The sequence below is a fragment of the Drosophila persimilis genome, unplaced genomic scaffold, assembly GCF_003286085.1.
Source record: "Drosophila persimilis strain 14011-0111.01,24,50 unplaced genomic scaffold, DperRS2 tig00000798-arrow-arrow-pilon, whole genome shotgun sequence".
NCBI lineage: Eukaryota > Metazoa > Arthropoda > Insecta > Diptera > Drosophilidae > Drosophila > Drosophila persimilis.
In genome coordinates, this window is record NW_020825355.1 from 651,711 (window position 1) to 666,090 (window position 14,380).

General features: G+C 43.6%; 1 protein-coding gene across 1 annotated transcript; it reads right to left on the reverse strand.

Annotated features, from left to right (window-relative positions):
- Nucleotides 1-12,610: 12,610 nt before the first annotated feature.
- LOC6602519 lies at nucleotides 12,611-14,380 on the reverse strand. Its single transcript, XM_026993044.1, has one exon. The coding sequence runs from the start codon at nucleotides 14,378-14,380 to the stop codon at nucleotides 12,611-12,613; it is 1,770 nt and encodes a 589-aa protein (XP_026848845.1).

Genomic DNA, 14,380 nt, shown 5'->3' on the forward strand with positions numbered 1-14,380 from the left:
CCTTGCTAGCCCCTAGGTGCGTGGTTGTGTGGCCGCATGGGTGTGTGGGTGTGTGGGTGGGTATATATGTATGTATATGATTGTCATAACGTTGAGGCTTTCTGGCCAGCGTAAAGGGAACAAAATGAAATGAAAAGCTGTCACTGAACTGGAAAACCATCTCCATTTGGCTTTCGTTTCGTTTCGTTTCGTTCCGTTTCAGAATTTGATGGCCCACAAAGGGCATATTTCTTAATAATTCCCGCTGTAAGCAAATGTTCAATGATAGGCAGGCATGGGGCGTGACAACGACTCGATAAGGTTATCCGGCCTGTCGTCTGTCGCGTAAGACCTTCGTCCTAAAAAAGTTTTTATCTTTATTGAATTTGCACCTTGGCAGGCATTTCCATACTGCTCTTCCTCCAGATGATGATGCTGATGATGGTCTTGTTGTTAAATATTTTGACATTTGCCGCTTCCTCCTAAAAATGCTGACAACGTTTTCTCGCTTTATTATATTTATTTTGACAGCCCCTGTATAAGGTTATTATCCTCTCCACCCCCCTTCCGAGATGTGTGTGTGTGTGTGCGTGCAATTTATGAAGTTCGAGTGCTGTTTAAACTTTTTACTTTATGGCTGTTGGTTTTTTCTGGGGGCTAACCCCAGAAGGCGGCTGATTAGTTAAAAGAGATTTATGCATGAGCCTCCTGTGCCCTTAAACACACACACACACACATACACACACACGAATTAATGTTTGAAGTTTATTTTTATAACGCATCGTCTGTTGCACGTGGCGTATGCGTACATTTTTCGATCGGCTTTAAGCTGCCGAAGCTTTAAGCCGCCTCCGAGCGGAAAACCAATTGACAAGTTTCCTCCTTACCCCCTCCCAGTAAGCTGGTCATATAGTTTTTCCTGCTGCTGCTGCTGATGCTGTTGTTGTTTGGGGGCGGTTGCCGACGTGACGTATACGTGATGGGGACAAATGTTGCCGACGCTGATTTTTAACACATGTTCCTTTCGGATACTGTGTGTCCTGTGTGTCCTCTGTGTGTATATGTGCGCTGCCTCGTATCGCATTGCAGACAGCAATTTAATTTGAAATTTAATGCCAAGTCTGCCAAGGCATCGCGTGCCCGGCATACACATTACAGCATTAGCAGCACAATTCCTTCTTCCAAAACTTTTTGCATGCTAATTAGGAACTGGGAGAAGAAAGAACTTATTTTAAGCGTGAAATTTGTCAGCTTTAAGTGCATTAGAATGCCAACAGAGCAGCAGCAGGCGTCAGGCTGTCACAAATAGTTGAGGAAAATTCCAAAAGGCCCGACAGCCAGAAGAGATCTCGGTCCAAAGCCAACGTGCTCGGCAAGTCAAGTGGGGCTTGGCATATGCCAAATAAACAGCGGAAAATGGAAAATTAAAAAAAGGAAATATCAAGAGCGAATGAAAACATTCCGGCCATGATTAGACTTGGCCACGCTGGCAGCAGTCAGCAGGCAGCAGGCAGCTCTCTTGATGAATAGCTGAAGGATGCCATGCGACGTGCATGGCTGATGATGAGTGGCTTGAATGTAGAGGATGAACATCAGCAGCCGGGACACAATCAATCAAAAGAGTCGGAGGGCCAGCGGAGGGTGGCTTGTCATCAATCTTGTAGCCAAGTGCGTATGCGTATGCGAATGCGAATGCGTAATGTGACCTCAATGAGATGCGCGGGCAGCGTAATTAATCAGATGTGGGAGAGGTTCAATATACCCCCTTTTCCCATAAATGCATTCTCTTCTATCAGTCCCTGAAGAGTGCCCAGGAAAGGCAAGTAAATAATGGTCACTATTAAATTTGAAATATATATTTAAATCGAACATTTTCATATTAATGCTAGAATGTATGTGAAACTCTTTCGTTTTAAAGTTTCCAATCTTGGAGCAAGTCTATTGATATATATTTTTTGTAATCTATGTGTAAGTATTACAATTTCAGGGTTTTTTTTCGTTGGGTGCAGGGAAATGCGGTTAGTTCTGCATGAGAGAAGAAGCCAAGAGGAAGAGGGAGCGGGAGCGGGAGCGGATGGCAGACAGGCGCCGTCATGAATGCCATACAAAAGTCAACTGGACCCCCGACAATTGCACACAGGAAGTGTTGCAGTTGGTAATAGGAAACACACACAGAGACAGCCATCGGTGGATACAGCAAGGATGCGGCAGGAAAGGAAACAAAAGGCGGGACGGGGAGGATGCTGGGTAATTTCTGTTATATGCACGCTGACCCGCAATGGGAACACAGAGAACAAGACCCGCAAAAAGCGAATGTGGAAGAGCAGCTGCCAGCACAACAATGTTTTAGTCGCTTCGAACAACTAAAGGGAACTTATGGGGGGGATACTGCCTGTGTGTCACTAAAAATATGCAAAAGTTTTCCAAGCTGCAGTTGGGGATGCTGCAATGCTGCAATGGATGCTGCTCCCTGGAATCAGTCAGTCCTCTTCCCTATCCCTTTCATGGCAGTAGTCTATTACTGGGTGAAATTTAATTTACTGCAAGTGCACAGGGACCAAAGGACAAACGGGGAGAGAGTGGCAACTCTTAGGATGTCGATGCGCACGATTTAATAGTTTCCTTGGCCAAGTTTTTTCTTTTACCAACTCCTAGTGTGTGTGGTAGCCGTTGAAAGAGAGAGAGATTTCCAACCAAATGGCAGACGTAAATTGATTTAAGTGCATGTCGCAGCATATTGGCCGAGGCAACTGCAGCTGGAACGGTGTCCTGACTGGGCAAGGACGTGGACAAGGACTCCTGCCTGGGCACTGGACTGGAGACTGTAGACTGTGGACTGGACTCTTCGACTGCCCTCTAAATCATTTAACAAGCTTCCCATGCTCGTTTGTTGCTTATAACATTTGCCTCGTAAAATTGTTTATGTGTCTGCAATGAGCGGTACATACCCGTCATCCCTGCACCCTCCCCCTTTCTGCTATAACTTCATTCAAGAGACCAGGAGCAGCTGCTGTTTCCGCAACGGCATTGCACTCTAATCACATTTGGTGGAGCCCCCTCCAACTTGTAATTGGTTTACGCCGCTGCAGTGTCGGAGCTTTTAATGAAGTTTCCGGGACCGAGGGGTCCGGCAAATAGAAGAAGAAGCAGGGGAGTATGTGAGGGTAGAAAGCGGTGGCAAGTGGGAGAGAACTCTTGGCAGAGAGTGTGAGGTCGAGCATGAAATAAAGTGTGTGTGGATGCAGGCAAACGATCGACAAATTGGTGGAGTGGCAGCTAATGGCACAGAAGCCACGCAGAGAGAGGTGGAGACGGAGACGCCCCATGTGGGTCAAGTTTGTCAATGAGGCATGACGCATCCGAATTACAGCAATTCCATTAAAACATCCAAAAGAATTGGGGAATTACGAAACTGAAAAGAGTTTGGATAAGTGTTCTAAAAAGTCGAATAAGGCATGCTCTTAGGAAAATGTCCAAGACAATGGGTATTCCCATTGCTTAATTCCATTTTCCACTATTCCCTGAAACCTTTAACTACAGAGAACAGAGAAAAGATTAGTATTATATTGATTAATTAATTCTAGGGGATAACTTTGGCTGTTTCTATTCACCCATCAAACATAATTTACTTAAGATCTTTTGCTTCACAACTGAATATTACCCCCTCGAATGTGTGGCCAACTCCACTTTTGTAATCAATTTGGGTTACGAGCTAAGTACAAACATCCATAAACATTTCCCCAAAAGCGTTGACTATTAGGCCAAAGATTTAGCACTCGTTGGATTCCCCCTTCTGAGTGTCGGCTGCCCTTGAAACACGCCTTGCCACGGTTCAAGGCTTCGGTGCTATGTGGAGTGCGGCATGTGGCAAGCCTAGGGAAGCAGTTGCAACACCCATAACACACGCCTTTATTTGGTTCCCGTTCCCATTCCCGTTTCCGTTCTACTCGTAGTTCTAGTTTTCGCTGCGTTTCTTTTATTATTTTTTGGGGCTGCCGCCAAACTTCTGCGACATTGGCACTGGCGAATGATTTAAAACTTTTCTTGTTAGTTTCGTCTTTAACAAGTTTCTGTGGAGGCCAAACTGGAGCGGGAAAGCCAATGCTCCTGCTCCTGCCCCTCTGAGAGAGCGAGAAGAGAGAAAGTACTAAGGCAGCAAGGAAACAAGGCCACCCATGGGTACTATTTGCAGCCGGCAAAGTTGTAGGCAACAAATTAATTTAATGTCAGACACAAGACACAAACTTGTTGGGCTGTGGCTTGCATTCAACGGGACTACGCTTTAGCTTTTTTTTTTTTTCTGGGCCTTTGGATGAAGTGCCGTTGACATAAATTCATTTAGGGCCAACGCTAAAACGAAAGCCAACTTTTATGGATGCTAAAATGTAAGTATTGTATGTGGCAACTAGTGGCTGGGCTTAGGACGTGAGTTGAGGGAGTGGCAGGTGGCACAATAAGGCGAATAGAGTGGAGTACGTATAGAGTAGGGTAATATTATGTTTATTTAAGCAACGTTAATGACCTCCAACAATGCTGTACGGGATGGCTTAAGGGCGAGAAGTTAAACCTGAAATTAAAATAAAATCCGCTTAAGAACTAGATGTAAATATGCATAGATAAACGATTGGGTACTCGTAAAATTCCTATAACATTTCTAAAAGAACGCAATGTACCAGCATTTATGCCTAATAGTTTGCCGTACAATTAAATAATTTATTCATTAATTTTGTTCTCTAAATTTGTCTATAATTTCTATAATCGACCAATAGGTTAGATATCAAAGTAGTGTACGTGGAAACACCTATAAACCCCCACGAATGTCTTAGTATTCTGCCTCAGAAGCTTTAATCCTAATGCCTTTGCAGCTCTCCAAATGTCGCGGGAGACTTAACCCAAATCAGTAGCACTTACCTTTTGGCGAGAAGCCCAGCTACCTCTCTTCTGCCCTTCTGCCCTTCTGCCCTTCTGCCCCGCTGCCCTTGTTCACTGACCATTTGGCCAGCTGAAATATGTAGTCCGATTCCACACCGGACTGAAGCAGACCGCACTTACAATGCCATTTGCTGGCATTACATTCATTGCGAGGGCGGAAGGACCTTTGAGCTCAGCTCCACCATCTCCCTCGCCGTCTGGGATAATTGCACTTGTCAGCATTTGTTTTACTCTGACCCCAAAAAGATACATTTAATACCATATATTTTTCCCTTGTTTTATAGCTGAAAATGGCAAAAACATAAATTGCCATTGTGTGCGCTATAAAAGTGCAAATAAAGCAAACTAAAAGTTTGTACATTGTACATCTATATTGCATGAGAGAGACAAGTAAATGGTTCTGCTTCTGGTTCCTTTTCATTTCCTGATGTGGCAAATTTATTGCTTGCCATTTGAGCGTTTTTGTTGAATTATTGTAAACGTAAATTGAAAATGGCCAAGCGACCGAAAGGAGTAAAATAAATATCCGAGAATGTTGCTGCAACTTCTGCCTGATGTTTCTTATTTTTTTGCGGAGGGGCGGGGTGGGTGTGTTCAGTGCAGCCTGAAACAAAAGCCAAACAATTGCATTACATGGCCAGATGAGCACAAGACCCACAAAGAACTCAAGCTGTTTTTGCGGTAGGACTTTAAGGTATACTCTTACGGGGAGCAGACAAATTTATTCCGGCATTCACCCCGCAGCCCTCCCCGTCCACCCTTCCTGTCTAGACATTTGCATTTTTATTCAAATCAAAACCAAATTTCGCCATATACACAAAGGCCAAAAATCAATTTACTCTCAGCAAAAAAAGGGTCGGAAAGTGAAACAAATTGGGGTAGAAAGGGTTAAGCATGACATCAGAGCCGAACGAGTCTTCTTAAAAGGATTAATGGGATTTTTAAATATATTCAGCGGGAGAGACACTCGAAAACTTGCAAATAAAATGTAAATATTTCATAGATAAATATATCAAATGGGAACGAACCCTTTCAAGCCTGCGGTTGAGGCCTTTGTTTAACCTTTTTTTTGGGTTTACTTATCCTCTTTTGTTGGATATTTGGGGATGGAGCTTTAACCTGATTTTGACAGTCTTAATGGACTAACATAATGTTGTTGTCTGCTCATCGAATTAGTTTCTGGGGGGAAGTGGGGTCGAAATTCCGCACAGCTTAGCAGTTCATCAAACGCGTTGGCAGTTCAGTTCCCAAAGCGGCATCTAATCCAATTCAAAAATTCCAGGAGATTACGTGATCTGAAACGAAACAAAGCGAAGAAGACCCAAAGATGTCAAAGAGCTGCTGCTGCTGGCTCAATTTTGTGTCAACGACGTAGTTCAGGTAATTTCCGTATAAACTTTGGCAGCCATTTTGTCGCTGACATTTTATTTATGTGCGCTCATAACTCAACAGTAAATGCCGCACACACACGCACACAGAGACAGAGAGACGCGAAGCCACACACGGATACATTAGCTAGGACGCGGCGAGACATGGCAGGAGCCGAGTGCTCATAGTTTCCGTTTCCGTTTCCGCTTCCGTCGCAGAGTTGCCTGGCAGGAACGTCGCCTTCTTGCAAAATTAACAACAATGGCGGTGCTAAAGATGCCGCCTCATCCGCTATGCAGCTGTTAGTGTGTGCGTGTGGCTTTTGTGGCTTTAAGTAGCAGAATGTGGCAGCTTTCCCCCTGCTGCCCTGGGCACCCATTTAGTAGCTGATTTTCTTATACTTTTTAGCGCTGGCATCATTTTACAGCGAGGCTTCTGTACGTGCAATGCATTTGGCCCCCACACACACTCATGACTCTGAATGAGAATGAGAATGCGAATGCCAGTGTGAATGTGAATGTGAATATGAGTGTGGAGTTTGAGTGGAGGAGGTTAAGTGTAAAGGGCAGACGGGTGACAGAGGATTTATGTAGTCCTTTGCCCCGACACGGACCAATTGAAATGTCACGTCGGGCCGTGAATGTAAGCGTAATGAAGCGGTTAATGTTGCAAGCAGGAAGAAGGGCTAAAGGAATATTAGAATGGAAGAGTTATGCCATCAATTGAATGAAATATTATCGATATGAATATATATATATATTCTAGAATAGATCCCTTTAATGATATGCTATCAAGTTAAGAAGCAATAGAAATGTACAAAATGATATGTAAAAGAATATATGCGAGTATCAGTATCAGTATATCCTATATACTTATAGGATTAACTTAAAATGTATGAAGAACGAAATCATATTTGATTACCTATTTTAACAATGTATGTACATTGCTTCTCTCCATCATATTCCGTTGTACAATCCCCAACATAAGTGGCCAATAAATCGAATTCTGCCTCTATTTCCGCAGAATGCATTGGTTGAATACACCGTTTGGCTGATTTACATTTGATAAACCATTCAGGAAGCGTATAAACATAATTTGAATTAAAATTTATTTTCGCTATGCTGCGGTCAATCCGTTTGAGGCAATTGTATGCCAATTTTCCATAGAAACGATACATTCCTCATTGTCATACATACATATATATGTATACACATACGTACATACATATGTACGTACATACATACACTAAAAAAAGGCAAATTGCGAAATGAAATAGAATTTTATTTTATTCAAACATAAATGTATATGAATATATTTAATGTATTTATATGAAAATATTCATTTGAAATAAGATCTATTTTTCATTTCAATATAAAATATATTTGAATCGAGTAAATCCAAATAATAATATGGGGGAACAAATTTACTTCCAATTTCCACTTTCGGAGCGAATCGATTGGTACACATTTTTGAATCTCAGTGTAACAATTCGATTCTCAATGATTTTTTTCTGGATGCCTGTACACCCCGTATATATTTTTGATGTTGTGCATTTTGCCATTTTGCCATTTTCGCAACCCGCTTCTATGGCTGTGCTCATGTGCATGGAAAGCATTTTGAAATGTCAATCGAATGAATGTTTTATTTCTGATGATGATGCTGCAACAACAATTGTCAATTTATATGCGAGATCATAAATGGGTGTACGATATGGGATAATGGCAGCTGGCATTTTGTTTAATTCGCACGAATGGATGCGATTGATGCATTCGAAAGTTCCTCCATCCGTCCGTCCTTCGTCCTAAATATTTTAAAGTTTTACTTTTATCCGCAAGAAGTGTGCATGCGAGTATTGCGAGTAGTTCCTCTTAAATAGAACAGAACCGCACCAGAGCGAACCCAAAAACTTGTCCAGCAAGTTGACAGCAGAAGCAATTTGCGTCTTCACTTTCAGTGCTCTGACTCCTCTTGGATCCACGACTTGGTCTCGTTGTTGGCTGCTGCTGCCCCGCCTTGTGGCAATGAACTTTTGCGGGATGATGATGATGCAGCCAAGAATTGGTAGCTTACTTTATCTGCACGAGTATCTGTATCTATCAGTTGCCCATAGCTGTCAAACTTGTTTTGGCATCCCAAAGAAACCGAAATGAAGCTTGTTTTCGGTTCGGTTCGGTTCTGTTCTGTTCTCATCTGTTGTGCTGGTGCTGGTGCTGTGGCTGGGTACATGTTGCATGCCCCATGTGGAATCCAATTGGCAGAAGGCAATCTTCACAAACGACTTTTGTTGACCTTAAGGATATAAAACGATAATGTTACGCTCTTATACAAATACTATCGCTTGATACCGAATGCATATAAATGAGAGAAAAGGAGCCTTGAAAGATATCCTCCTACATCCAGCGAGAAGAACTATCTGCCAGTAGGTAGAAATGCTTTAATATTAAGATATATCTCTCAGCTTTATTTGCGTAATGTACACATACTATGTATGTATGGATGTGTGGCAAGGAGATGTAACATGGAAAACAATCAAATGGCAGAGAAAATGCTGGCAAAAAGAACACGCAGAACACAGAAACCAAAACCCAGAACCCAGAAATGAGATACGGAGGACAAAAGATTGCCTTAGGTTTCCCATTCATGCATTCATTCATTCATTCATTCGCTCACCCATTCATTTTCTCACTCATTCAGTTGCCATAGCGTTTGTCTCTCTTGATTTTTTTTTGCATGTGGGCCACGGGGTGTATACGTAATATGTGTTCAGCCTGTATGGCGGCTTTTGTTCAACATGACAAAGACATGACAGCGACAGCAGCAGCAGCAGCAGCAACAGCAGCAGCAGCAAGAAAAGAACACTCGCAGCAATAAGAAAAAAAAACGTTGCGCTCTCGTAATGCTTTTAATGCTTTCAAAATTCTTCTTGGATTGATTTATGACAAGGAGCAAGAGGACCAGTGTCAAGACCAGAGGCAAGGCCAGAGCTAGAGCCAGAGCTAAGGCAAGAATCAATGGCCAGCTTTAAAGGTCACAGCGAGTGGATGAGAAAAGAGGGGATAAGGGCTTACAGTACAAGTTATGAGGATAGATCATTTTGTGGCTTTAAATTTATTGAAGCTGCTTGATTAATGTGGCAGCTCGTTCGCTTCCCCCAGAGCTCCTCCCTTTAATTTATTAGACGGGAGAATGACAACCGAAGCACTCCATTGTCACTAGAGCATTCATCAATTTCACTTACTTTCGCATTCTAATAGCAAAACGAAAGCCAGTGGCTGCAGGAAGACGCAGAGACAGCCCGGTAAAGGAGGAAAGGAATGAATGATAGAACATAACAGGGAAACGTCTATAGCCTTGGGTAAGGTAAACATTTTCCACCTCTTTGTTTGCCTTCCATTGAAAGTTCTCTCTGAGCTGTGCTGTCAGCTACATTCATTTTCGTAGCTGATTTGCATATAGAAAACTTGTTAATAATGCCAACTAAGTTGGGGCCCACACCGCTCTCTCCCACCCCCCAAAAAGCAACAACTTTGCCATTTGCCGGCTTTGAGGAAAGTTTCGTGATTGAGTTTTTGACAGTTTCTCTGAGGGATTGTTACCATCCTACCATCCGGAGATGGAGAGGTGTCTGCCATAAGCTTGTTTTGATTTTCCGTTTATTGTTTTTGCTCAGCTTCCTTGGAAAGGAAAAGTTTTCCATTGCTAATTGCTTGAGCTCATAATTAGAACAAATGCAAATGAGTGGCATGGAATTTTTTGGGGGCTAGCCGCAGAACCTTTTTGCAATTTATGCAAATTACAGTTGTGCGTTAAAATTCACGACTAATTAGACCAAAAGTTAAATCGCAAGAAAAATTATGCCTCTTTTTATATGACTTCTTTGTGACGTCTGACAGTTTTCTTGATGCTTCCACAATTTGCATAAATAAATGCAAATGAATGCTAAACCAGAGAGACACAGGAAATACAATTGTCACACCAGGTGCATGCAACATTTATTCCGTTGCTCTTCCTGTACTCTAGACAAACTTTTTGTACAACATTTTGCATGTTCAAAACTTGAAAATATTACAGGAAAACGTCTCTGCAAGAGCTTTTTCACCCAAGTTTCGGAATATGATCCTAAAAGTTCCAGTCTCAGGGACTACGATGACTGTTCAGAATCATTCTCAGCATAGCCGTATTTAAATACCGTTTGGATCGGCGTGAATGCACCCAATGTTTGTGGCACCACAGGGTGGCTTTCACATCGCTTTGGTTTGCATTTAAATGCGATTCCCCGAGCATTTTCAGAAGCATCGAATTAATACAAGTTAATTAACACATGGGCCAATTTGTGGTTTAAACAATTACGATTAATTATTGTATTTTTCATTCTCCCTTCTATATGTAATTAATGTGGAAATGATATATATTATGCGACAGGGGAGGTGTTGATGCTGTAAGGAACTTTACGCGACTGCGAGAGAGAGTAGAGGAAATTTAGCTGAGATCAATATACTAGTAGAAGAGAGATACAGTAGAGCAGTAATACTCTCTTTTGTATAAAAATTTAACAGAACTGCAGCAATGAATGAGCGTTAAATCATTTATATTCATAACTCAAACTAGTTGTAAAGCTAGAACACATCCATAATGGCCTGAGTAATTTTAGGTCGCGGAAAGTTCAGCTTTAAAAGTGTTTGGTTGCCGAAATTTGAATAGTGGTTTGGAAAAATGTATTCCACTTTATGTGGCTCCCCTTGAACAAGTCCTTTTGCCCACTATAAATATCTTTAATCTCAAAATGTAACCCGAAAATGAGTTTGCAATTAGTATTTTAGTTTTGGTGAATTTTCGCCAGTGCCCGCCCGCATTGATAGGCAACACAAAATGAGCAAAAACAGTGGCAACATTTTGGGGCTGACGCAGTTGCAATTAGCCCCGAAATGCGGTTCAATTAGCGTAGTGTACTGCTCTGGGCAGTGGGCAGTGGGCATTGGGTTGTGTGGTAGTGTGGGAGTGGCATTGACTGACAGCAGCTCTGGGCAGCTAGCCGCTAATTTGCATATTGCATTACACGAAAATACCCAGAAACTATCTGCTGGAACTGCATTGGTTTCGTTTGTTTCGGACTTACAGCGGCGAGAGGAAGTGGATTCGGGCAGATAGAATCAGCTTTCCGCTCTGACCGAATCCGTACAATGCTTTTGGGCTTAATTAAAAACTGTCTGCCACATGCATGGCCATGGCCCGTTTTCAGTGCACCAGTAATTCGATTGCCGCAAAACCCTTAACATTGTAAAGAATGGAAAACTCTATTTATCGCACGTTATCTACAATAATGCATTTCCCTGCAGGAAGAACCTTCCCTTTAAAGCAGGAATTGTCGCATCGATTTTGCCATAAGTGTCCTATAATGCCCCGTTATCAGAAGGCGCGCGTTAACTCGCCAATAAGCGGCAAATCCTGCTCACAGCGCCCGTCTCTCTGCCCTGTCTTCTCGGGTGAATGGCTGGATGGCTGGCTGGCTGGCTGGCTGGCTGGCTGGCTGGCTGGCTGGGTATTTCTTTAAAGATAAAACTGGTGTGCTCCAACAACGGCGTAAACGTCAATTATGTGGGCGTACATCCCACGGCCCGGATGATTGAATGACTGGAAGCTCTCGTTGTCGAAAACAAAAACTAAACAAACAGCATTCGGAACTGACGACAGACGCTTGAACCTCGTCACTGCCATGAGCAGAGCCAGGAGGAGGACCACGACCAGGAGCAGGAGCAGGAGCTGGAGCAGCAATCTACTGACATTTTTCGTGAAAGTAATCCGCTCGTTGGCAAAATGTTTGATTTATGTCAACGTAAAGCTGTCGTTGGGATGAGGCCATTAGACCATTAGCCCGAAGCGGGACTATGCGGGTTCCCATACCCATGAGCGTAGTTCTGGGCTATAGGATATGGATATGGATAGATAGTGGAGTGTACTGGCACACATTCGCACTTTGATTGGCTATTAAAAGATCATTAAATGGCTCTTAATTACGTAAATGTTTGGGAAAATGTTTACTAATGTTCTGCCATTGATTTTCAGTTCATTGAATAAACGTATTTACATACATTTACATGTATGTATATGCTGTCTTTCACAGTTCTGAGCAAGCATAAATATCCTCATAGATGAAGACATAAGTAACAGAAGAGTACGTTGTGTAGAGATAACTATTTATCCCTTTAATATCATCTATTCCTGAAAGGAAAGGTTGGAATTGTTTATAAAACCCTGTTTCAGAAAACCCCTAGAACAAGTTGTTTAGCTGTATATTTTTCATAAGCCATCTAGGCTGAATGAAACAAAGCATTTAAATAGATTCTAGGTGTATTTTTGATCTTTTTTTCCTTTGCAGAAAATATGCGAAATATTCGCAAAGGAATATCAGCCATGACAGCAGCAGACAAGCTCCCAAGAGTACCCATACCCAAGTTAGATCTGCCACCTTGAACTCCCGAAAAGCCGCATAGGGATAGGGATCTTCCTGGGGTATCAGTCCCAGAGCAACCATCTCGTAGAGCGTTTGCTGCTTCCAGTATTCCAAAAGTCCTGACGAGTGGACATAGAGTATCAGTCGGTTGATTGGACGCTCAAAGATCGAATTAGCCTGCATGGGCAGGGACAAGATAATCTTCGAAGCAAAGATCAGACCGGGCAGAGAGCAGAAGGCAGGTCGCTGGAAATACTGCTGCCTCTTGGCTATGATCAGCCACTCGGCGGTGAGGGCGGAGAAAGCTTGCGACTTGTTCAGCGTACTCCTGAGGTACTGAAAGTCCGCTGTGCTCACATATCTGATCTTGGAGCGTATCAACTCCACGGTTCGGGCGCCCCTGAACCCGTCCAGATAGAAGTGCTCGGCCTCGTCAAAGTAGATGTCCACCGGGGCATCCCGCAGCTGCTGGAAGTTTGAGATCTGTTGGTCTGGGGGTCGCTTCGTCAACAGCGTCTTCAGGTGAGCCGCAAAGAGGGTACTCAGCACGAGGCCGAGCAGAAACAGTTGGGAGTGGGTAACCCTGGAGCTGATCGTATTGTGGGCACTCATCTTAAACGACTGACCAATCATCCCCGATATGATGCGTTCGTTGAAGGCGAGCGTCGACCAGCTGATGCCTCGCTGCAGCAGCAGATACCCAAAGCAGGTGTCCAGCAGCGAAAAGATGCAGTAGAAACCCGCTACGATGCCCAGGAACTTCTTGCCACACACGAACCCATACACATCGGCTGTGGAAATCTCATCCGCACATGGCACCATTATGAACCACTTCTCGAGATCGTAGGGTACCGAGAACACGCCCGATTCGCTGGGAACCTCATAGCCGCACAGGCTGATGGGCAGGGAAATGGTTCCGTTTAGTGTCAGATTCCTTAGAAGTATCAGCGACATGTGCTCGCCGGGTACAATGGGACGCTGCCACTGGATGGTCAGGTTGTAGATGCGGGCGAACTCCATCACTAGTTTGGCCACATAGCCCGTCATTCCGCGTTCCTGAGTGTGGGTATCTTCGTAGACCAGCGAACGTGGGGCGAATTGATCGGGCAGTGTAATTATGGCCTTGCGCTGATAGTTCCGAATCCTGGCGAAGATAGGTTCTCTTCTGGGATCTATCTCTACCCAATTCTGTTGGGCAAAGGGCTGCAGGCGATAAACTGTACCTTGGGATGTCAATACAGCTACTTGAAGAAATCTCAAAGGCTCGGCTGTGTCCGCAATCTGTTGATGTTGCTGTCCCTCCTCTGTGGACATTACCAGCAACAGCCGGACATGCCTCATATTCTGGAGATTCCTGTCCAATGCCTGCCATAGCTCCATGTTCATTTCATTGTTACCGCCACTTTGCCAAACCAGGCCAAGCATCTCGTTGTTGTAGCTGCCACTCAGATAGCAATCCATTTGCTCATCGAAGCTTAGGACAGGCCAGGCCCGGGCCCACCTCTCATCCGGCTCCTCTGCCTGGCTTTGGCTGTGTCGTAGCACCAGAAGTGTCTCAAAAGGCTGATCCGCATAGATGGTGTCCAATATGCCGTTCAGCTCACTTTCAGTATTAGCCAGTGGCAGCAGAAGAACCAGCAGCTGCCACAT